This window comes from Vulpes lagopus, chromosome 10 (assembly GCF_018345385.1).
Source record: "Vulpes lagopus strain Blue_001 chromosome 10, ASM1834538v1, whole genome shotgun sequence".
Classification (NCBI taxonomy): domain Eukaryota; kingdom Metazoa; phylum Chordata; class Mammalia; order Carnivora; family Canidae; genus Vulpes; species Vulpes lagopus.
This window is the reverse complement of record NC_054833.1, coordinates 74,925,762-74,947,995: the sequence shown is the minus strand read 5'-3', so window position 1 is coordinate 74,947,995 and position 22,234 is coordinate 74,925,762. Positions and strand designations below refer to the sequence as shown.

General features: G+C 41.9%; 1 protein-coding gene across 9 annotated transcripts in view; it reads left to right on the top strand.

Moving 5' to 3' along the window:
* The window catches only part of NFIA (nuclear factor I A), a 375,352-nt gene extending 353,384 nt beyond the window's left edge, over positions 1-21,968 (top strand). For all 9 annotated transcript variants that reach the window (XM_041771086.1, XM_041771087.1, XM_041771085.1 and 6 more), the window contains one exon: positions 14,542-21,968. In XM_041771086.1, coding sequence (XP_041627020.1) covers positions 14,542-14,559 — 18 coding nt within the window. In that variant the 3' untranslated portion in view covers positions 14,560-21,968. The remainder of the gene's footprint in view (positions 1-14,541) is intronic.
* Positions 21,969-22,234: the final 266 nt, after the last annotated feature.

Here is a 22,234-nt window from a genome sequence, read left to right as displayed (position 1 = left end):
CCTGGTATCTGGATAGCTCTGAATGTTGCTATTTGTTACATCATTACCAGCCAGCGAGGGCCATGCTGCATCTCACAGTTGGCCTCTTCCCAAATATTTTTCCCTGTCAAAGTCTAAAGATGTACCCACTTCTCTTCACCCCCACCCTCCTAAAAACATCATTCTTCCTCTTTCTCCCACCCCCACCATCTTCCAGGAAGGCTGCTTGCTTGGCTCTTCGCTTCCCCTGGGCCTTGCATCACAATGACCTTTGTAAACTAAGAACTGCTGCTTGATACTCCTTATGGAATTCACTAATGCTCCTCAGCCATAGGGTCAGTGCTGTCAAATCTGGACTGCCCCCTTTTACACCCCTTCCTGGCTGCTTGCTTAGAATAAGAACCAGGCACAAATTAAGCTGCATGGTAAGATGAGCTATTGACGCCACTGAATAACTAACGCTAAGGGAGCGGAAGAAAGAAGGCAGCTTCTCCAAGGGTCTAATTGGCTTCTAGGAAATAGCTTGTCCTCTTCAGCCCATGCCTTCTGTGTAGCTCTCTTAAGCCAGTATGTTTCCAGATTTGGTGCTCTCTGTTTCTTGCAGAAAATCATAGAATAAGGCTACTGTTTGACCAAAGGATTCAGCATCGGTTTAAAAACATTAGACCTGCATCTACCTACCAACACACTAACAAGTGAACAACTTTTTTTTTTTTTTAAGATTTTATTTATTTATTCATGAGAGATAGAGAGAGAGAGGCAGAGACACAGGCAGAGGGAGAAGCAGGCTCCATGCAGGGAGCCCAACACGGGACTCGATTCCGGGTCTCCAGGATCACGCCCTGGGCTGAAGGTGCTGGGCCACTGGAGCTGCCCCAACTTTTTGAACTTACCAGGTTGACTGTCAAATTATTTTATCTTCCAAACAATTAAAATTCACATTGGTAAATTAAATCCTCAGGAAAATCTGCAAACCATCTCGAGTTTCAAATTCCTCCCATCCACCATTTTGTCAGAATAACTTTAAAAAAAAAAAGTCACGTTAGCCAGTTATGTTTGTTTCCTATAGCAACCTTGAACAGCAGAATCCAAAAGGCAGTGGAGAAGGAGTCCAAATCATATATCTATGAAAAAGAAAAAAGAAAATAAACCTAGATGAAAGAAAGAACATGACTCTCAAGAATCTGTGGATGACTGACCAGTGGGATTAGCAGAGACTATCTCCTATGCAAATTATCATCTTTCTGCCAGAATGGCCAGTCAGTCCTGGCCAGAGGCTGACAAACTCTTAGGGTTACGAGCCCATCCACTCAATCACCGTAAGTGAACTGCTGTCCCAAAAGAGACTTCTTTTACTGTCCATTCCTTCAGAATATCATCTCAATGATTCTACATTTTATTCATGTCTTATCCAGTAGAAGAAACTTACTTTCATAGCAAAGAGTTTTATTTAGAAGCTTATTCACATTTAACTTGTTTTTAGAGAATCCTTGATGTTTCTCAGCCTTTGAACTAGTCTAAGTTCAGGGGATTGAAGGAAGAATACATGGCTAGCATACAATTGCTGTTATTGTATTTATTCAAGAAAAATGACTGCCTATCATTGTACTAGGCCAAGAGGAGCAGTGACTGGCATAGAAAGATGAGGTTTCTGTCTTTCCTGTCAGAAAAGAATACCATAAAACAAGCATCAGTTCTGCATAGTCTTGTTAAGACACAAAGCACTTTCATATATCATTTCCATTTATCCTCACAACCACAATGCTAGGAAGGTGGTCTTAATCCCTTCTTAACAGAGGCACGCACTAAGACTCAGATTCATTGTGGACTCTTTGCACCATCCTCCCTTGGCCAGGTAGATTCTTCTCTAACACCCACAGCAGTGCTTAATTTTTCTTAAACTATTTGATTCATCACATATCACTCTGCAGGGAGACAGCTGCTGAAGCTGGGAGTGCCACATCCCACAGTGATGCTGGATGTGCTCACCTATCAGGAAAGAAGCATCCCAGTGTAAAGAGATGCTAGAAAGTAACTCTCAGGCCCTGCATCATTGGTTTATTACTCCTGTACCTGCTTTCTCACTAGTTAAACTCGAATTTCAGAGAGAAGTGAGTGGCAGAGTCCATGGTGCTATTTCTCTGGTTCTCTTTCCATATCTGCCCATGAAGACAATGGCTGCTTTCTCTGAACTCCTGGACCCTCGCTTAGTCTTAACCTCGGTGATTCATGAACTCAGCTCTCTCCAGATTGGTTCTCTATAATAGCATTTATGATCCCTACTTAAACTCTTTTATAGTCCCCAACCCAAAATAGCTACTTCTTCCTCTCCAGTGTACCTTTATTCCCGGGAAAATCCCTAAGATCTTTCTGACCTCAAAAATCCCTTAGGTTTTTTTCATAAACACAATATGGGATCCCTTTTGGGTTGGGGACATTTATCTTCATAACACTCTTTATCTACATTTTCAAGGTAGAAAACCAGTTTAGCAAACTCTAGTCTTTATATTTGGAGAGAATAAATATGCATTGACCAGTTTCATAGAAACGCTGAAGACAATTGCAGAGAAATTCAGAGTCCTGGCTTTGGAATTCTAGAACATATATCTAGAATCTGTTACTCACTTTTCAACTGGAATGTTAACTTGAAAGCCTTACAGGGAAAATTAAGAAGATACAGTTGGCCCCTGCCTTGTCTTTCTTTTTCTCTTTCTTTGACTTTATGGCAGATCTGAGGAAACTTTGAATACTAACTAAAGCTTGTGCTGCTCAGCCTCAGAGTCTGAAATGCCTGAGAAAGCCGTACAGATTCCAACTGTAAAACATTCCTTCACCAAGCCTTGGAAACTAGCACACTGAGGCCGACAGAGCTCAGAGGGAACACATGTAAATGAGGCTCAGTTATAAACTCCTGAAGAGTGTTTTATTTAGTTTAAACCTGAACTTGAACTCGTAAACCTGTTCCTGAAAAACACCACCAAAAGGCTGATGGAGTACAACAGGAAGCCATATTTTAGCTCAGATAATTCACTCCTCGAAGAGAAAGAAAAAAATCTTCAAGTATTTTTTTTTTTAATTCAATGCCTTTAAGACAGTGGTAGAGCTGCAAGATTTTTGTGATTGCAGAATCCAGTGAAAGTTAAGAGGTATCATTTAAACTTCCCACCATGAAGGAGCCTCGGTGTCCATCGAAAGATGAATGGATAAAGAAGATGTGGTTTATGTATACAATGGAATATTACTCAGCAATTAGAAACGACAAATACCCACCATTTGCTTCAACGTGGATGGAACTGGAGGGTATTATGCTGAGTGAAATAAGTCAATCGGAGAAGGACAAACAGTGTATGTTCTCATTCATTTGGGGAATATGAATAATAGTGAAAGGGAATATAAAGGAAGGGAAAAGATATGTTGGGAAATATCAGGAAGGGAGACAGAACATAAAGACTCCTAACTCGGGGAAACGAACTAGGGGTGGTGGAAGGGGAGGAGGGCGGGTGTTGGAGGGGAATGGGTGACGGGCACTGAGGTAGACACTTGACGGGATGAGCACTGGGTGTTTTTCTGTATGTTGGTAAATTGAACACCAATAAAAATTAATTAAAAAAAATTAAAAAAAAAAAAATTAAAAAAATAAAACTTATATACTGAAAAAAAAAAAAAAACTTCCCACCATTCTTGCAAAAAGAACAATAGCATCTCCCATCCATATGGTGACTTAACAAGAAAAAAGGGTATTTAAGGAGCCCATGAATGTATCACAGTCCAATGTGTAATTGGTTTCATTAAAATATAATAAAGTGATAGCGGAATGTGTAACTGTTCTAGATTAGCACTGAGTGCGTGAGTTCTAACTTTGTTCCCAGATGTGATTTACTGGGAGAGCCCTACCTGGTAGAATTTACCTGAAAACAAAGTAGGTGATTTTGTTACCATGTTTGATTTTATAAAACACATTCTTAAATCTGTCTTTGGTAATCTTTGCTTGGGAGATCTTCACCACCTCCAAAGTCATGACTAGAAAGATAAAAGTGCAGTAAATTTGCTGTGTTAGGATGATATTACCTCTCTCCAAGAAGCATAGACTCCTGCCAGGGAAGCCAAGTAGCTCTGCCAGTCATACATCTTATGTATATGGCCAAACCATTGATGAGACGCTTCACACCGAATACTAAGGTTATAGGATCTTGTCTTTGTTCAGTTCCCCACCCAACCCCACCCAGAAGCTTCCCACTCACCTCCCCTAGAAATATTCAGGAAGAATCGAATCGTTTGTAGTAATGAATATCGCTTAGTTTTAAATTTAATCTACAAATTTAGAAGGAAATAAATCTGAACATAAAAAGCATTTGCTGTTTCAGCATTAAAAAAAAAAATACTGTCATTTGAAACTGCCAACTCCCCCATGTGGGTTTGTTTTGCAAGTCACGTCTTAACAAAGACAAGTTGTGTTGCCATAAAACCCTAAATCCTACCACATTTTCAGAAGAAGGAGGAAAGCATTGTTCACTGATCCCTGGTTTGTGCATTCGGGGATGTCACATGAAGCTTTGACTAGGCCGGGGGAAATCATTCCATTTCTATCAAGGGTAATTGGCCCAGAGGAAATCTTGACTCCCACCCCATGTCTTCCAGATCACAGCCACACCTCCCATGGCCCTGCTGCTCATTACTCTTCTGGCTGGTATTTCAAAATCATTTAGGCCAGTATTTGAATGTTTCATCTTTTTGTGTTTGTTATTGCCTCCAAATGCTGTGGGTAACTGGTACACCCAGGCCTGCTTTGCAGATAAGTTAGGTTGGACCTTCACCACCACCCCCCCACCCCTGGGCCCCGAAGTCACAGAGACTAAAACTTAGGTCTCTAGCTTTCTCCATGGCCAAGTTCACTCTCAGCTCAATGAGGGGTGTGACCAGTTTTACCCTAGTATCCCATCCACACTGTCACTGACTCCTGGAACCAGTGAAATGGAAAAACAGGTGTTCCCAGAAGGTCAAGAAAGTTAAGGACTGAGATCTTAGTAAGTAGAATCAGAGTGATGGCCTCCCGGGATGCCAGTCCCAGGGCAGCCAGTGCCTGAGCTGAGGCTTCCAATTCACAGTCCAGTGCTCAGGTACATCTCACTGTCCTCGTGAATCTGAGAACTGAGATACAGCAGCCTCCTCCACTTTCCACCCCCATTCTACTTCTAAACCTGGTTTCTTTGGCTCACTACAGAAATCTTCCATTCCAGCTGCTGGGTGGGGTGGTTGTGGTTGCAACTGAGTGCGTTCTCCTGCGCTTCTTTTCTTAATCCAGTGAATGAAGTAGGAAGGACTGTTGGTTTGGGCAGCCTTTGGGAGAGGAGGGGGTCTGCCCTAATTCCTGTGAGGGGCTCAAACCCAGGTGGAGAAGGAGAGAAAGAGACTGGCTGGAGGGCTGGGAGCGGGCAGGAAACGAGGCTGGAAAGGACAGGAGGAGGGAGCCCCTACCGTGAACAGAGGGTGATTAAGGGGGTAAGAAGCAAAGACCTGTGCTGTGGGTCGTGCCAGTGGGCACCAGCTGGGGTGGAAAGGTCCAGAGGTGGCAGGTGCCATCCAGTGCCTAAAGGGCTTCTTGGCTGAAAAGGTTAGTTTGGGAATTCGTTTCTGGCAAAGTATCAGATCCTCCATCGCTCTATTGCAGGACGTCTCTGGGAGCCTTTTTGTAAGAACTGGACTTTTCGCTTTCATGTTATTTTTTCCCCTTTCCAGACCTTTTCTACCTGCGCAATCTGAACACTAAATCTACATGATAGATGTGCTGTGAACCTGAGTGTGTTGGGGAAGGGCTTTTCAGCTCTGGGGGAAGAACAGGAGCGGAGAAGCACCGGGTGGAATGATTATTACAATGTGGCCACGCTCTGCTGAGCTCTGACCTCCACTCCCACGCCTCTCTTTTTAAACAAGAAAGGTTACCTCCCTGGGCCACCATTGGGCCAGCCCCAAGTGTGACTGTCTGCACTTGTTAGACAACAGGCATTTAATTAAAGTCGGAATCTGATGTGCAGAAAACATACATTTTTTTTTCATTTCATAGCTCCCTAGGAAATCATATTCTCCTCCGTGCCGACTGTACTCAACTCTCCCTGCCACCAAAAAAAAAGAAAAAACGAAAAGAAAGAAAGAAAGAAAGAAAGAAAGAAAGAAAGACCAGAGGAAAGATTATCTTAATACCGAAAATCAAAAATTACCAAAGGGTAGCCTGCCTTCTTTATTTTTTTGCCTTTCAGTGCCGACATTGGCCAGTAATAAAGCCTGTATTGTATCTTCAGACCAGAGCCAGCCTTTTAATGGCTAACTTCCCACACGTGAAAGGGTTCGTCCCATTTCGGGGCACTAAAATAACAGCATTTAATGAATCTGTAACTAAAATCTTTCATCTTTCCTCTGTGCAATCAAAGGGGTTGCCTGATGCCTTCTGGTACTTGGTCTGGACTTTGTGGAATCAAAAATGAGTAAAAAGGAACAAACAATAAACACCAGGCCTGGCTGAAAATAAACCGCGGAGCCCCATTGTCACTGCATTTCCGTTCGCAGAGCCATCCAGCGCACTGTCGCGGCTCCACCCAGAGAATCCGGCAGTGCCATCCTCGCCCAACAGATAGGAACTCTGGACGATTTCATCGGGCTGTTGTCCCCTTAATCTCCACGCCGCACCTCAGATCTCAAGCAGCTTCCGTGGCGCGGGCTCACTTTAATGGATAGAATCTATTTTTCATGAAAAAGCAGGAAATAAGCTGTCTCTTTCATAAAAAGATTTACAAAATGTAATCATTGTTGAAATATTCCCTTTGAACTGCCGTGTCCACGGGGGTCTCCGGCTCCCAGAGTCGTGCTTCATTAGAACCCCCTCACAAGCGGCTCCAGAAGGGCAGGTACACTGGTGGCGCCCGGCTTTGATGTCTTGAATGAATGAAAGAAAAGCACAATAAAAAAAGAGCTGTTGATCAAGCATAAAATACTCTTTAAGCTGACAGAATAGCAGCGTTAACACACCCTAAGCTGCTTTTAGTTTTTCCCTTTTTTCCTCACATTTTCCTGTGCTTTGTGTACAGTGGGGGTTTGTATTTTATAAGAAGTCTCTGATCTATGTAGTATGCCATTCGCTAACAAAAACCAAAATAGGATTGTTTCTGGCCCACTTGGTTGCCTGACTACTCCCTCCCTCCCCGCCGCCCCGCTCCCCCGCTCCCCCCCAACTTCCAAGGCGTGCAGTTTAGCCTTGCAAGGCAAGGGCCCAAATGCCTTTCATAAACTTGAGCCAATTCCTTTTGTGTGGTTAGTTTCGCTGCTCTGATTTTAATACCGCAATTAAAGACAGATTTTTATTTTCTCAAGAACTTTCTCTTGCAATGGGGGGGGGGGTGGGTGGGATGGAACCGACACAGCTGCTACTTTTAACTAAGAAATTATATCATTAAGTCCGAGAGAGCTGCCTTGTTGAGCGGTGACTTTCCAAGGGAACAGGTCTTCCCAGGGTCTCACGTGGACCTGAGGGCCCAGACACATGTTAGGCCATTTCCCCTGACATCCTGGTTTTCTGGGCTTGCCTCTATCCAGGCATTAGCTCATCTAAGCCACATAAAAACTGGTCAGGTTGTTCTCTCCATTTGATGGAGTCTAAAACTGAGACTCGGGAATGCTAACTTCCCTGACATGACTTAACTAGTACAGGGCAGTGTGTACTAGTTGGACGATGGGATTCTGCTAACTCCACCTCTGGGGCCCTCGCTCCACCACGGGGCATACAGCCCTCTGAGAGGGAGGTCTGCAGAGTGAATGTGAGTGGGCCAGAACACCGCTGTTAATTCAAAAAAGTCTTTGGTTTCATGAGGTAAAAGGTTACTCAGATGAAAATGTAAAGGGATACCAAAAAAAAAAAAAAATTGTTGATAGTGAGGCAGACACTAGGGCAGGTTGGAAGATGGTGAAAGATTTAGACTTTGGAACTACAGTCGGAATAATTGGATTGTGTGTGTACTCTCAAGGTTTGGAGGTGCTGGATGGCTTATTGGGCAAAAAGATTAGTGTTTTCCCGTCTTGAGGTTTGAACCAAACGGAGGTCTTGGCCGGGAGCAGCACGGTCACTCTCCAGGGAGCGGTGGTTTGGACAACTCCTCTGTGCTTGTAGTAAGTAGGCAGCCGTCCATGTTACAAAACTATTGCACGTGCTACTGACGCAGTTGGCCACAGTTGGCCCTACTGCAAGAACTCTTCCATCAGAACTGCCTGGGGCAGCTTGTGGAGACCTGCGTGTCTCTTTCTCTCTCTCCCTCTCCGGAGAGCACCTGTCATTTGGGGAAGCATGGCCATGTGGCATGAGCATGGATGTGGTACAGCTATGCTAGAAGTCATCCATCTAAATGCCTTGTTGGGGTAACTGACACCAGGCTTCGAGAGAATCTTAGGGACAGCTCATTTCTGCCTGCCTGCCTGCCTGCCTGCCTTCCTTTATTCAACCGCATTTAGTAAGTGCCTACTCTGCACCAGCCACTGGGCAAGACACTGGGGATGCCACACTCAAGAAGAGATCCATTTTCTTGGGGAGAGAACAGGTAATTACAGTTCAGAGACTGTGACAGAGGTAAACCCCAGGACTAAAGGCCTGGAGAAAGACCCCTTGGAAGAAGGGATGCTAATCTGAGAATGCAAGAACTAGCAAGTGTTAGCAAAGCCAAGGAGAGCGGGATCACCCGTGCCAAGGCCCAGCAGGGAGAAAGCATTTGGCTTTGGGGAATCTGGAAGAAGTTTAACACAGCACAAGTGTTGAGTACAAGCAGTGAAAAGATAAGGCCACAAAGGTAAGTAGGGCCAATCATGGCCCATTAATGTTTTAATAGTTTCCTGTACAATAAACAAGTCTTGGTTTAGCGTTATTGAAAACAGGCTTTCTTTAATTAACAAAATCAGACAAGAAAAATGACGGCAGAGATCAAAGCCCGTGGCTGGCAATCCCAGTAACTGACACCTGTGTATATAGCATGCCACCTTTTCCAGAAGAAACCAGTGTAAACCCCCCACCCCTCTCCTCTGCTGTCATGCAGAATGAGTCCTCTCAGCAGGTCTCTGGAGGCCTAGGGCAGAGACCTGCTTACTTAAAGTCATACAACGAGCTAAGGGAAAAAGTAGGACTCAACCCAGAGTCCCTGGGACATCAGATGTTCAGCCCCATCAGTCGATATTCGGTTGGTAAAGACCCTACTATGAGAAGGGCAGGGTTCCTGGTATCTTGAAAGGTATAGAAGGCTGCAATCCGGTGGCGTCTTTCTGCACAACAGCTCCTTAAGGGCAGGACCTGTTTACTGTACACATTCTATCCCCAGAGCCTAACATACATAGCACGTGTGAGGCCCCTAGTGCTTATGGCATGAGTGAAGAAATGCTCCAAAATGATGGCTAACTGATGCTAGAAACCCAGAAGGCCTGTCCATTTCTGTTGTATTGAAAGGGTTGGGGGGCTGAATGGAGCTACCAGGCTTTGGGCTGATTTGCCAAGAGCAACTCATTTGTGCTAAGCAGTGGGCTTTGGCTTATCCATACAAGAGCAGGAAGCCAAAAATGACACTGGGTGAGTGTGAGCCACTTGAGAAGAGTCAAAATGGTGCCCACAACTCATGCAGTCCTGGTTGGTAGAGAACTCTTTGGGGCTGATGAAGAGTCAGGCCTGCTGGGGGAGTGGAGACAGGCCTCCCTGTGTCTGCATGTCTCCGTTTTACGTATGTGAATGTCCTTAAATAACCCACCTTGCCTGGAGAAGAAAGCGAAGTGTCACACCCAGTTCTGGATTCCACATTAACAGCCTCCTTCCGCACTGTTCAACTTTGCCCTCGAGGCCTTTTGTTTAACTTTTTAATCTGAAAAACAGATTCTGCTGCGTCACAGTCTGTGCCACCCTCCCCCTCTCCACCCCCTGCACCCTCTCTCTCTCTCTCTCTCTCTCTCTCTCTTTTTTTTTTTTTTTTGGTTACAGTAAAATATAGCTATCTCAAACAGACTTGTATTTCCTTTCATCGTTAAAATATACATCCTGCCCTCTCAGTGAGAAGAGTATATAAAAGGCCTTTGAAGAAAAAAAAAGTTGTTATTCACATTAGAATGTCTGTTGTTAACGAAGGAGTCGTCTTAGTCAACCTTGTCTTAGGCCACCTCATGACCAAATTTTGGCAAAGAGTTTCCTAACAGCTCTCCATGGGGCATAAGAAAGGAAGGAGCCTGGCACTGTCAAAGGTGCCTACAGCCCTCCCAGCCTCCCTGTTTAGGATGCAGCCGGATGGATATTGTTTATGGTTCATAAAACCTGACTACTGTGAGTATTCCAGAATCCCAGCAGAATGGGATTCGAACTTTCATAGAGCTGTAAATTAAGGGGTGGGAAGTGTGATAAAACTCCTTAGAGAACGGTGAAGAAAAAAAATTTCGCGCTGCAATGGTTAAATGAAATTTTATAAGCACATTCAGTGTGGAGCTGTTTTGCATTACATGAGTTGAATACCTTAGAGACGCCACATCTGCAGGCACTTTATTAAATCCTTAGTCAGCACTTTCCAACCTGATGAGATTACTTCTTCATTTGACTGGAGAAAAGGAAAGCTGAGCTCTGGTCCTGGACTGCAAGGTTTCTTTTGATGTTTCACCTTGAACACTGAGAGAGGACAATCACCACCAACCCCCTCCACCGCTCTCACCCCCCAGCACATCCCAAACTGTAGAAATTGTGAATGTAACAGACTAATTTTACTGAACTGGAGCCTCTGTGGGAGTGTGGATTTATGGACCTCCAAAACAACTATAGCTGAAAGTCCCTGAGGAAAAAATAGATCAAAGCTCTGTGTTTACTTCCTTAATGTAAATGTATCAAGATAACATCGTCCTATATTGTATTGTAATATTGGAACTCACTGCAGATAAGGGACAGAGATTCCTTTGTAGTCCATCTGGATACAGTAGGTTAGATTAAGGGGTTATAAAGTAGGAAGGCAGAAACCATATGAAATGTAAGCTTGTGTCAGTAAATGTCAGAAGACAATATTTTGACTCTCCATAAATGAATTTTTTTCAATGTGGCACCATTTTCCCAGTGATTTGCTGCTACTCAGCCCCAACAGTTTAACAACCTCAGATTACTTTTGTATTTCTCTTGTATGGCCCAAGGAAAAAAATGCTCAGTGTCATTCTTCAAGTAATGTTTTGAAACTCGCGCTGCTTGCATAGTAGATTTTCTAAGAAAATGTCACAAGATAAAAGTGGCCTTTTCCAAATACTATCTTGTCTACTTGATGTTACTAGTAGTTTGTGGAAGTTTCTAGAAATCAAGTGGCAAATACATGTGCAACTATCACATTCGTCATTCATCATAAAGAAATTAAGAGCGTCTTCAGCCACAAACTGATCCTGAGAAAATAATTAGGTGAAATGGATGAGTTTTTTGTTTTTTTATTATTATAACTACTTATCTGCCATCTCGGCAAATAAATGATTTAATCAAAGAGAGCTTATCCCCCACCCCCAAAAAAAGCCTCAAAAAAACAAAAAACAAATTCCCTGTGTGGTTCCACTAACCGATTGACTTCCCATTCAGGGGTGGGGGGCAAGGGGAAGCCTTGGTCAAGTAGCTGGGTTAATTGTCATGAAGATTAGTGTGATGTTGAAATAAGTACTAATGGTCAAATTACAGGAGTGAAAAAGTTTAAGAATAGGTTTTGGTTTGGGCCTGAAAGGGTTAATTAAGTTTTTTTCATGGGTTATTAAAGACCCCCAACCCATGCCTTCAGGAGTCATATTGACACCACACCACAGGGCAACTCGCTTCTCTATTGATATGTTGCTGGTCAGAGCACAATAGCCTTCTGTGTCTGAAAATCATTGCTAAAATCATCTCAAGGAAAAAAAAAAGTTTGAAAGCTCTAACGGTAGACAAAAGCCCAAGAGCTGCAGTGCGCAGCTCAAAAACCCAGAGTCAGCAACTTCTATTGATTAAAAACTAACCTTTAAAGTAACTCTGAGAGTGTGTGGTTAGCATTTAAATTTAAACATGTCATGAGTTGATTTGTGTTACTGAATACCAACTCAGAAGGAGTAACATTCACATCGCATTTTTTTTCTAATTCCCTTAAGCAGCTAAAGTATTTCATGAAATGTCAATAGGGCAAAAAAGAAAAAGTGGGGGGGGGGGCAATGCTAGGCCTTGTGGTTTTCTTTCCCATGCAAATATTCACACACACACCCCCGAAAGAAAAGTGTGGAGAGTGAAACACAATAATTAGTCCTTTGTCTAACTTTCCCAAGTGCCAGAGAAAGACAGATTAATTAAATATACAACAGTGTTGGTTTTTGGAGTGGGGGTCTCGCTTGCCGTGTAGGTCATAAATTAGGCAGAATAAATACTTCAATGTGTTTGCAGTGGGCTTGCTACGTCAGAGCCACTGGAAGGTTGGTGGGAGGAGAGCGGAGGGTTTCTTGCTAATGATAGTCACGTCTGGGTCTGTCTGGTTGCTCTTAGCAACCAGACATGATGTAACACCAGGATGAACTTGAACTTGGGGGACTTGAAAAGAGAACAATAGACCAGAGCAATCAATAAAGCCTATTTCAGTGAAGGATTACAGAGCTGCTCTGGGGTAACCTTGTCGGCAAGGCGCACACTGAATAGTAAGATGTGTGAAGAAACTTTTTTTTTTTTTTTTTTTTTTTTGCTTTGCTTTTTAAGAGAAGTGCAGAGGCACTGCAGATTTTTGTAGTGCACTGAGGTTGTGTCCAGAAACTGTGGTATGGAAAACTGCTCCCCCTGCTGACTCACTGGGTCCCCTGTGTGTGCTTCAAGAGCTACTATGCAGCGTCAGATTGAAGAAGGCTGGAATTTCACCACCGACTTAGAAAGTGTGAGGACAGAAATGCCGTAAGCGTTACTCGCCGCACCCAAACTTGGATACTGTTTTGTTAGCGAGAGACGGAGGCCGTAGCACGCAAGGATCAGTGAGCTACTGGGAGAAGCCTCCTGGAAATACAGTTTGGGGCTTGCCACCCCTGTCCTTTCTCCCCCCACCCCCCTCCTTTTGTCCGGTTAGATTTAGGCCATTTGTATTTGCCAGGATGATTTCCTTTCGGGACACAAGAGGCTTTATTGTGTTCCTCCAAGCATGTGGTCAAAGAAGAATATCTAAAAGTTACACAGGATGAGTAGTTTTTCGATTCAGGCCTGGCTTTTTCAAGTCCTCTGGAAATCAGAGGTAGCTTGTGCGACCAGGAAATCTCATACCCACCTCCACGTAGCTATCATTTTGCCACTTCCCCCTGGGATCAGAGGCTGTCCTTTACCTAGTTGAATCTCTTGGGCACCAATGAAAGTCTGACTGAACCCACTCAAATGTACCCCTTTCTGATACTGCCAACTCAGTTTTCAGAGACATTCACTTTTGCTAGAAGTTGGTGATTTTTCTGTGAATGATGATGAATGTGGTGAATTTGGCAGGGCATCTCTAGGGAGAAGTTGGCAAAAGCTAAACACTTCTGTTTCACTTGAGAAACCAACTCTGATATTAGACCATAACTGGTCACTTTGGTTAGCCAACAGAGAAAGAATTGCCAGCATATAAAGTGATGTTGTCCAAAGCCAATCACCTGAGGATTTTTGAAAGGAAAAGGTAACTGGTAACTGGGCCCAGCAGGCATATGGAAGGCTCTAAATAAGTGCTGATTGAACATAAACAAGAACAGAGGCTATGCAATGGCCTCATTTATGTCCTTTGGACATCATGGCAGTTAATAGGGTGGAATCTTGATCCCACTTGATTATTATATATCATTTTTGATAAATTATCTTAGAAACACTGAGCCAAAGGAGCATTTTACCTCATAAAATCTATCTCAGGCACACATAAAGGAAACTGGGTATCAAGGAGGTGCTGTGACTTGCCCAAATCCTGCAGAACTCTTCATACAGCACTTTTTCTACTTCACCGCCCCTATTTTTCTATCACTATTGATCATCTGCGCCTGTTCAGAGAATGTCACAATACCATCTTTAGTGCCTACATCTCATTGAAAAGGAGATGTGAAAAATCATCAAAGTAGACATTGGTTGGCACAGGAAACCTCTTCCCTCACCCATTGTCCATTTATTCGACACTTGTTTGTTGAGAACCTTTTACTCCTGGCACTGTGCTGGGCACTGAGGGCTCAGTGACAAGATGATCAAGCTTCTTGCCCTCCTATAAATGCCCCCACCAGACTGCAAAACCTATATATATATCAAGCAGACATAAATACTTTATTTTTGAGACACACTCAGAACGTTTGTAAACCCCAGTGAAGACGCTGAGTTTCAACTTCAGAGAAATAAGATCAGCTTCAGTGACTCAAGATTTACTACTGTTTGTCATTCCCTTCTACCTTACCCAGAAAATCTGCCCCTGTACCACACCCCCACCCACAGCCTTCATGCCTAATACAGATCCCAATTTCATGGTCAGAAGGGCAACTTCTAAAATATTTTACTTTCCAAATTATACCTCTAATCGTTCTTTCCTTTTTGTCTTCCAGTCCTGGTACCTGGGATAAAAGTCGCAGCGTCCCACCATCCACCAGACAGACCACCTGACCCCTTCTCAACTCTGTAACATGGACGCATCCTCAACCCAGCGCGGTTACAACTTCACTGTCAGTGGAAGGGGAGAATCAAATCAACTTGTACATGGAAACAGCGAGCATTATGGTCAAACAGCAAAGGCCATAACCTTTTGGGATTTTTTTTTAAATACTTTAGGGACTGTTGTAATTTTCTCATATGGTGCTGGAAATGGTTGGGCTTTGTAACATTTGGAGTGTTTCCGTGGTAGCGTGAGCATTAGGTGATGTGGCGAGTGGAGGTCTACCCTTGCTCACTGACTTCCCGTTGTAACACACTTTCCTTACGGAGCCTGGCTGTTTCACAGTATTTCATGAATTTACCCACACAGGTGTGAGCCTCCTTGAGTCATCAGGAGACACATGGAGAACTAAATCTTTTGTAGTAGCTGAGATCTGCAATATATAACTTACGGGACAGTCAAAGGGCAATGTTTTTCTGTAACACATTGGAAAAAGAAAATGCAGTTATGTTCCTTTTTTATTTTTTCTTTTAGTTTGGTTTGGTTCAGCAGTCAGCAGTTAAATATATAACATGGCCCACAAGGACAGTGAATCCACTCACGTTGCAGAACAATTCCGAAATGACAAACTACTACTACTACTATTCAGTTTTTTAAAAGTTGTGAAATGCTGCACTTACATTTAAAAAAAAAAAAACATTTTTTCAACAATTTCAACAATGACACACAAATTCACATGGAAATGGGGAAGATGGTCTGTTTTGACAGAAACTGACAGGAATCAATCAAAACAATCGAATTTTGAAATGAGTAAAGTGCAATTTCATTGGATAGCTAAATATCTTTGTAAGATAGAGATTGTTGAAAATTCTATTTTTGTTTTTCAAGTCCTTCCACCCCAGGACTCTAAATTATCGGGGTAAAAAACAGCCTTGCAAGAAAAAGGGGAGCTATTTTTGCTTTTTATGTTTTTTATTGTTAAACTTGTATCCCTTTAAAAACTGAAGGAAAATTTAAAAAAAAAAAACAAAAAAACAAATCTAATGGTGCTTTTACCACAATATGTTAACTACATTAAATGCTAATTAATTATTTTCTGTTATTGAAGCACATAACTAAAATGAAATCATGGTATCTGTTAATTTTATAAGCTAGAAGTCACTATTATAATGGATTATGCCAATTCTGAAAATTTTTACATGTATCCAGCAACATAGGATTTATCAGTTATCAGACACTTCATTGTACCAGAGATTGTCCAGAACTTTTAAAAGACCTTTGTGCCCCTGAACTGGGCTATGGGAAAAAAAAATAATAATAATAATGAAACCAATACTGACACAAATGCTGGTGCCCATTCAGATCAAGGGTACCTGTTAGGGAAAAAAAAAGTTTGCACCCCCAAATGTCCTGTATCTTATGTAAAAAAAAAAAAAATACACACACAAAAAAACAAAAAAATAACAAAAAAAAGTGCAAGTGATTTTTCTACCAGACAGCGAAGCACCCCTTTGCTTCCCATGCAACTTCAAGAAGGTTTCCTATACTATACATATATATACGTTCTGGTTGGCAAGCCCTGCTGATCAGAGAAAGTCTCTGCATGTTCTAGTGTTAGTAACTAATTTTTATATAGTTAATGTAGGATAAAGTAGAGTGCATTAAGACACAATATTGTAATCCCTACTCTAGGCACTTGCCTTTAAACTATGTTTTTCAGCCCTTCAGAAGGGTTCTACTACTGTCCTATACAATCAAGTAACTGAAATTCTTGGGAAGACACTTTGCTCCTCATCTTTCCCCCCGAAACAATGTTGTTTTGTTTTGTTTTTTTTCCTTAATTTGCACGAAAACAAAAATTCCATATCAATGTGCCTTGCCCTGGATAGCGATTATTTGTGGAATTGTTGCACATGCTCCTCTATTGAAAGGGGTTTTTCCCTCGTCAAGCATTTGGAGACACTTTTTGTAAATGTGACTTTTATGTCAGCCATCGTCAGTTTCAACATCTAGAACTAAATAGAGAGTTAGTTGTTCCGCAGATAGGAGTAGTCTTTATTGTCCTCTGTGATCAGTGGCAGTGCTATTCTGAGATCTGTAGATGGCTTAGAATATCAGTATTTTGGATGTTGCTGCATTTTACAATTTATTTGGAGTCTTCCTTTATTTCCCCCCTCCCAGATATATGAAAATATGCAATACCTGCTTATATCGTGTAGAAAAGCTTAGCGATTATTAATTTTTCTTTTATTTTTTTTTATTTGACCAAAGTCGGTGCTGCACTTGACGCAGTGTGTTTTAGGTGTTTGTCTTTGTACTTTTTTTGTGATTTTTTGAATGCACGTGCGCAGGAAGGGCTCCTCTTAGAGAAGCAGTCAAACTGTGAAGCACTAAGCTGACCCTGCTTCAAGCAATTTTGTTTTTACAACTGTTCCTTTCACAAGCAAGCCTTAAAAAAAAAAGACAACTTCCTTTTTCTTCAGCTCCCACACCCCATTTTTCTTAGCAGACCGCAGTCAATCCACATTCAATAAAAAAGTATATAATGCCCATTTTTATATGCACGTTTTTAAACTTCCAAGTTCTGAAAATTGTTTACTGGTTATCTCTATTTAAGGAAAAAAAAATAAAATAAAACATTTTGGATTTTCATATGTGTCTGATAAGTGGTTGAATAGTCGTTTGGCGCTGTTGTATGGTGTGATTGTCAGTATATGGTGTCACTTCCTATAGCCAGCCAGCATACTTTGCCTTCCCCTATAGCACTTAGCTGGGCATTACTTTATTATGACATATGTGCACTAAAAAAAGGAAAAAAGGAAAAAAAAAAAGAAAAAAAATAGCAGCTTTTCAGTGCTTCACAGTGAAGGGAAAAAAGCCTAGACAAACATTTTGTCAGAACCTTGCGATAAGCCAAGGTATTACCAGGAAATTGGTTGTATATACAATAAAATTGCACCCTTTTTTTAAAAACAAAACAAACTAAGCAATAGTTTGGGCAGTTTTAGTGGTTTTTAGTGAGCATGTTGTAGTCATGACTGCAAAGAGAGAGAATAAACTGCCCACTCAGAAGATATGTAATTTGTATTGTTGTATAGTTTTATTGATTACACTGATTTATTCTACCCTATTTTATAATGCAGGACTTTTGTAATGTTGTTTAAATGAGGAAAAATTTCTGTCAAATTAGCCTAGTGAAATTTCTGATTGTCCATTATAAAGGCAGCGTTCATAGAATTGCTTTTCTTTCTTTCCCGCCCCCACCCCCCTTTGGGAACTGGATTTAAGTTTAAAACTTTCCTGTTTCCTTTTTTTTTTTTTTGTAAGTATTTAAATACAGTTATTTTTTCTCTCAATGGTATAGCATATTCCTATGCTTGTGAAGTATAGGTCTACTGAAAAACCATTGTAAATGGACGTTACAGGTATGCTGTATTTTTGAAGGTATTTTGTTGTATTAAGTTTGATGAAGCTAAAATTAGGGAACTCTGAACAAGATTTGCAGGAAAAAAAAATGTTTTAAAGGCTTTAAAACATTAAGGAGGCAGTCTAGGGTGATAACGAACAGGGGTCAAGTATTAAATACACTAAGTTACATTTTTGTTAATGTTTCATTGTCCAGAAAGCAGCAGGAAACTGTAGTTCAGTTGTGATCAAGCAGGAAAAAAGAAACACCAACAATCCGAGTGTTTACCTTTTTAGATGAAAGCCAAGCGAAGATGTTTGAGGAAGACTTTGCTACCTGGGGTGTGTAGACTGACAGGCTGAGGGCTGGCCCAACTTCCAAGGCCCCGCCCTTGATTCCGAGACACATTTGAATTTTTTCTCTCCCGTCAAATGGCATTGACAATATCAGCAAAGAGAAGTCCCCCAAATCCCTCTCCATGTTTTTTCTTTGGGAACTGAAGTCAGAGGCACAAACACTAAATCTGATCATTTTTCTGTATGCTTTTTCTTTTTTTCACCCTGATCCACTCCCCTGCCACCAAAATGCTCCTTTTCTGATCATTCATGGGCAGAGGCCCTCCCGCTAATGCCACTCATTCCAACCCAGAGCCTTTTACTTTCCTCTGAGGCTCAAGCAAACTTTTCTGTCTCTTCACTCCCTGGCCTGGCGGGTATTGGTGTCAGACCCTCCCCACTCTCCCCTCCACCCAGAGTCCGGTGTGGGCGCCCTTCCCCCTCTGGCCAGCAGGTACACCTCCCCACGCTTGCATTCTTCATTCTCTGACAGTCGAAGTGTAAGGGAACCCACATTTTCCAGAGTCACGGTGTTCAGTCAGCCCACAGGAATATGCAAAACCCATCTCAAAAAGTTTGTCTTTTACTTTTCAAACCCTTATCCCCATAAACTTTGAATTCTGTTATAATTTATGAAATCTGGATTAAGAAAAACATTTTTTTTACTTGTGATTTTTTTTGGGGGGGAGGAATTTCTAGGAATGTCATTTAATGTACTTTGCATCACATCTCTGGAAATATCTTTTTGTCTGTAGTGGTGGTCGTCTCTCTGTCTCTCTTTCTTTCTTTCTTTTTACTTTCTTTCTTTTTTATTTCTTTAAGTGTTTTGTTCTTTTTTTCCCGGTAGCAGGCCTCCATAGAACAAATTTAAAACACAACTGGCATGGTAGTGTAAGGAGAGCTTCAGTGGCACCTCACCACCCACCCCCGGAGACCTGTCCCAGGACAGTCTCAGAAAGCTGCACTGCCCACCGGCAGAGCTTTCGTTCAAATCGGCTTCCAAGGCCAATTTTGTCCTGAAGTCAATGCATGTATTTACTGTTTGACAGTAAACCCGCTCTGCCTTCTCCACGTCCAAGGCTGTGCATTTGCCTAATTAGTGTCGTGTATGTTTTCCTTTTATTTTTTCCAATAAAAAAGCAGTGGGATGAAAATTGCTTTGATAGATAGCAGGTAACATTGAAGCTGTTCCATAGCACTTAACTGTAGTGAATACTGTGTCACCAATTCTGAAATCAATTTAATGTTTAATGCAAATCCATTACATGGTGCTATTACAGGCTGACAAAATGATTTACACCAATGTGACAACTTGGGCTCAATTCACTCTGCTTTCCAACAGTGTAAATGCATAGCAGTGTTTATCTGCATGAGAACTATGCACTAATCTATCTGAAGAAAAAAAAACTATATCAACTTTGGTATCTACTTTCCGTTTACTTCAATCCTTGCCTTTTTGGTCATTGTTATAATGCCAGCTTTAGGACAGAAAGAATTATAAGAAAACCAGCATAATACCTGATATATTAAAATGTAGTGCCTGTGAAATCTGTATTATATTGCTCTTCTGAAGTAAGATTTTTCTACACCAGTAGCCTTCGCTGTCTGTCAGTCAGGATCTTCTGGTATAGGTGATGTAAAATAACCGTACAATATTAATGCATGCTATTCCATAATGCTTAGTGAACTGTATGAATATTACTCAAAGTTATGTTAGTCTTTTTTTCTGACTTGGTTCTTGTCAGCTAGGTTTAAAGGTATTTCACTGAGAACGCAAATTCTTTCTTGATTTCGGCTGTTTTCAGTATTTTGGAGGTATACATTTACTTAAATTCAGTATTACTGTGTTTTTGTTTTCGTTTTCGTTTTTTTGTTTTCCTTTTCCTAGGGGACAAGCATGGGTGGTTGATTTCAGAAATCAGTCCCTGGCAAGACTTTTGTCTCAAAACGACCATTTGTATTTCGAGAACTGTGCTACGAAGAAACTCTGAGAACATTTCCAAGCGAGGGACGTTTTTCCTTGACTCTCGACCGAAGCTATGCTGACCCTGAAGCGTTTTCTTAATGGACAATGTTCAGCCAGGTACCCATGCTTGATCCGTCTTCACACCAGACTTCCTCATATTAAAAGAAAAAAAGAAAAAAAGAAAAAATCTTTAAGAAATCACATGGCTATTTAGTTTCATGCACAGTTGCAATATTTTCTTCAAAAATAAAACTCTGTACAAACTTTGGGCCCGATTCATAAGAAAAAGGAGTTTGCTATTAACACGGGATTTTTTTTTAAATACACTTTTTTTTTTGGTCTAAATTCGAAACTACTTGCTTCCCAAATTAAATCAGTTTCATCTCACTTTTTTTTTCCCCTAAACCAGCACCCATCTGCCTTTTGTGCCCCCAAAGGGTTACATAACCAGATGAGGAGAACGGGGAGATGGGGAGTAGGTACCAGAGATGCTCAGAACAAGGGGACCGCCTGCAGTCGAGGCCACCAGCACCGGGAGGCGGCAGTGTGGGGGGCAGGACCTCGCCTGGGTGCCAGGCATCACAAGTTTCACATGTGGGCTCCTTATGCGATTTCATTCAAAAAACACAATTTCCAAAATGTGTCTGGGCCGCAGGAATATGTGGTGGAAGTGCCACCTCTAATCCAACCAGAGCGCCTTCACGGTAGAAAACACTCACCAGGTCACGCAATGTGAACTCTTATATCTCCACAGTGCTATTAAGGACAAAAGGTGTCCTAGGAATTGGGCTATTTTTCCTGCTGTTCTTTATGCTCCACTTCTCAAAATGACAGAAGCTCTCCCACCTTTGATTCTATTTGCGTTATTCTTATTTTTCCATTTTTTAAATTTTTTTAATTTATATTTTTAGTAGTACTCATACATATACATCAGCACTTTTTTTTTTTTTTCTAACATCCCAACCGAAGGTCACCAGGCCACTGGCTATGTGGGAATGGAGGTTTGAGAGACCTGCCAGGTTCATTTTTTTCTCCCTGGTCTCAGACCAGCCTGTCTGCACTGTGAACGCATTTGGTAGTGTTATCCTGAGATACTAACTAGACCAAGAGCTGGAGCTTTGTCGGGTCCTAGGAGGTCCTCACGAGAGACTTTCCAAGTCAAATACATGATCCCCCTTCCCTACACCTCTGACCTGTTACGCAGAACAAGGTTCCCTGGGGACCTTTCCCACCACCCTTGGAAATCTGCCCATTCAAGATACCTCGGGTTTTTCATTTCAAATTGCGGGGGGGAGGGCACCGAACACTTCCAGAGATGAAAAGAGATCTGTTGTGAAACTAAACACCCCCCCGTGTTAATAACTTGGTTTGACATTTGTTTTTATGAGCCGGGCCCCCTGTGCCTCTAGTATACTTGTATTGACTCTCATAGCTACCCTTTTAGTTTTACTGTGTTCTGTGAAAATTTGTAATTGGTTGAGAATCACTGTGGGCGTCCATTCTTATTCAACTAAATCTCCACAGGTTTTTTGAGCTGGTGTGGATTAGTTTAACTCTTGTATTCAACCATTAGTGCTACCACCTTCTCACATTACGATACAATTACTGGAAGCAAGTACTGCATTTCCTATGCAACAAAAAAGGAAAAATAAAAAATTGCTAATGCTCTGGAAGCTGTGTCATCATTTGCTTTTGAATCACAACCTGGGCGGTTGTATTTGAGTGACAGTTAAGGGGATGGATCAGCCTTTCTGCACCGTGGAGTTTGCATTATCCTTAATAGATGCCAAGCACATCACGCCCTTCACAGAGTTCTAATGGGCACTGCTGATTTTCTCGCCCAGTTCACCAAACGGGAGGCTTAACGTTCATTCCCCTGTGCTTCTGACGTGCCTGATATTGTGCTTTAGGTGTTGTATCAGGGCCCCATGAGGAGTCA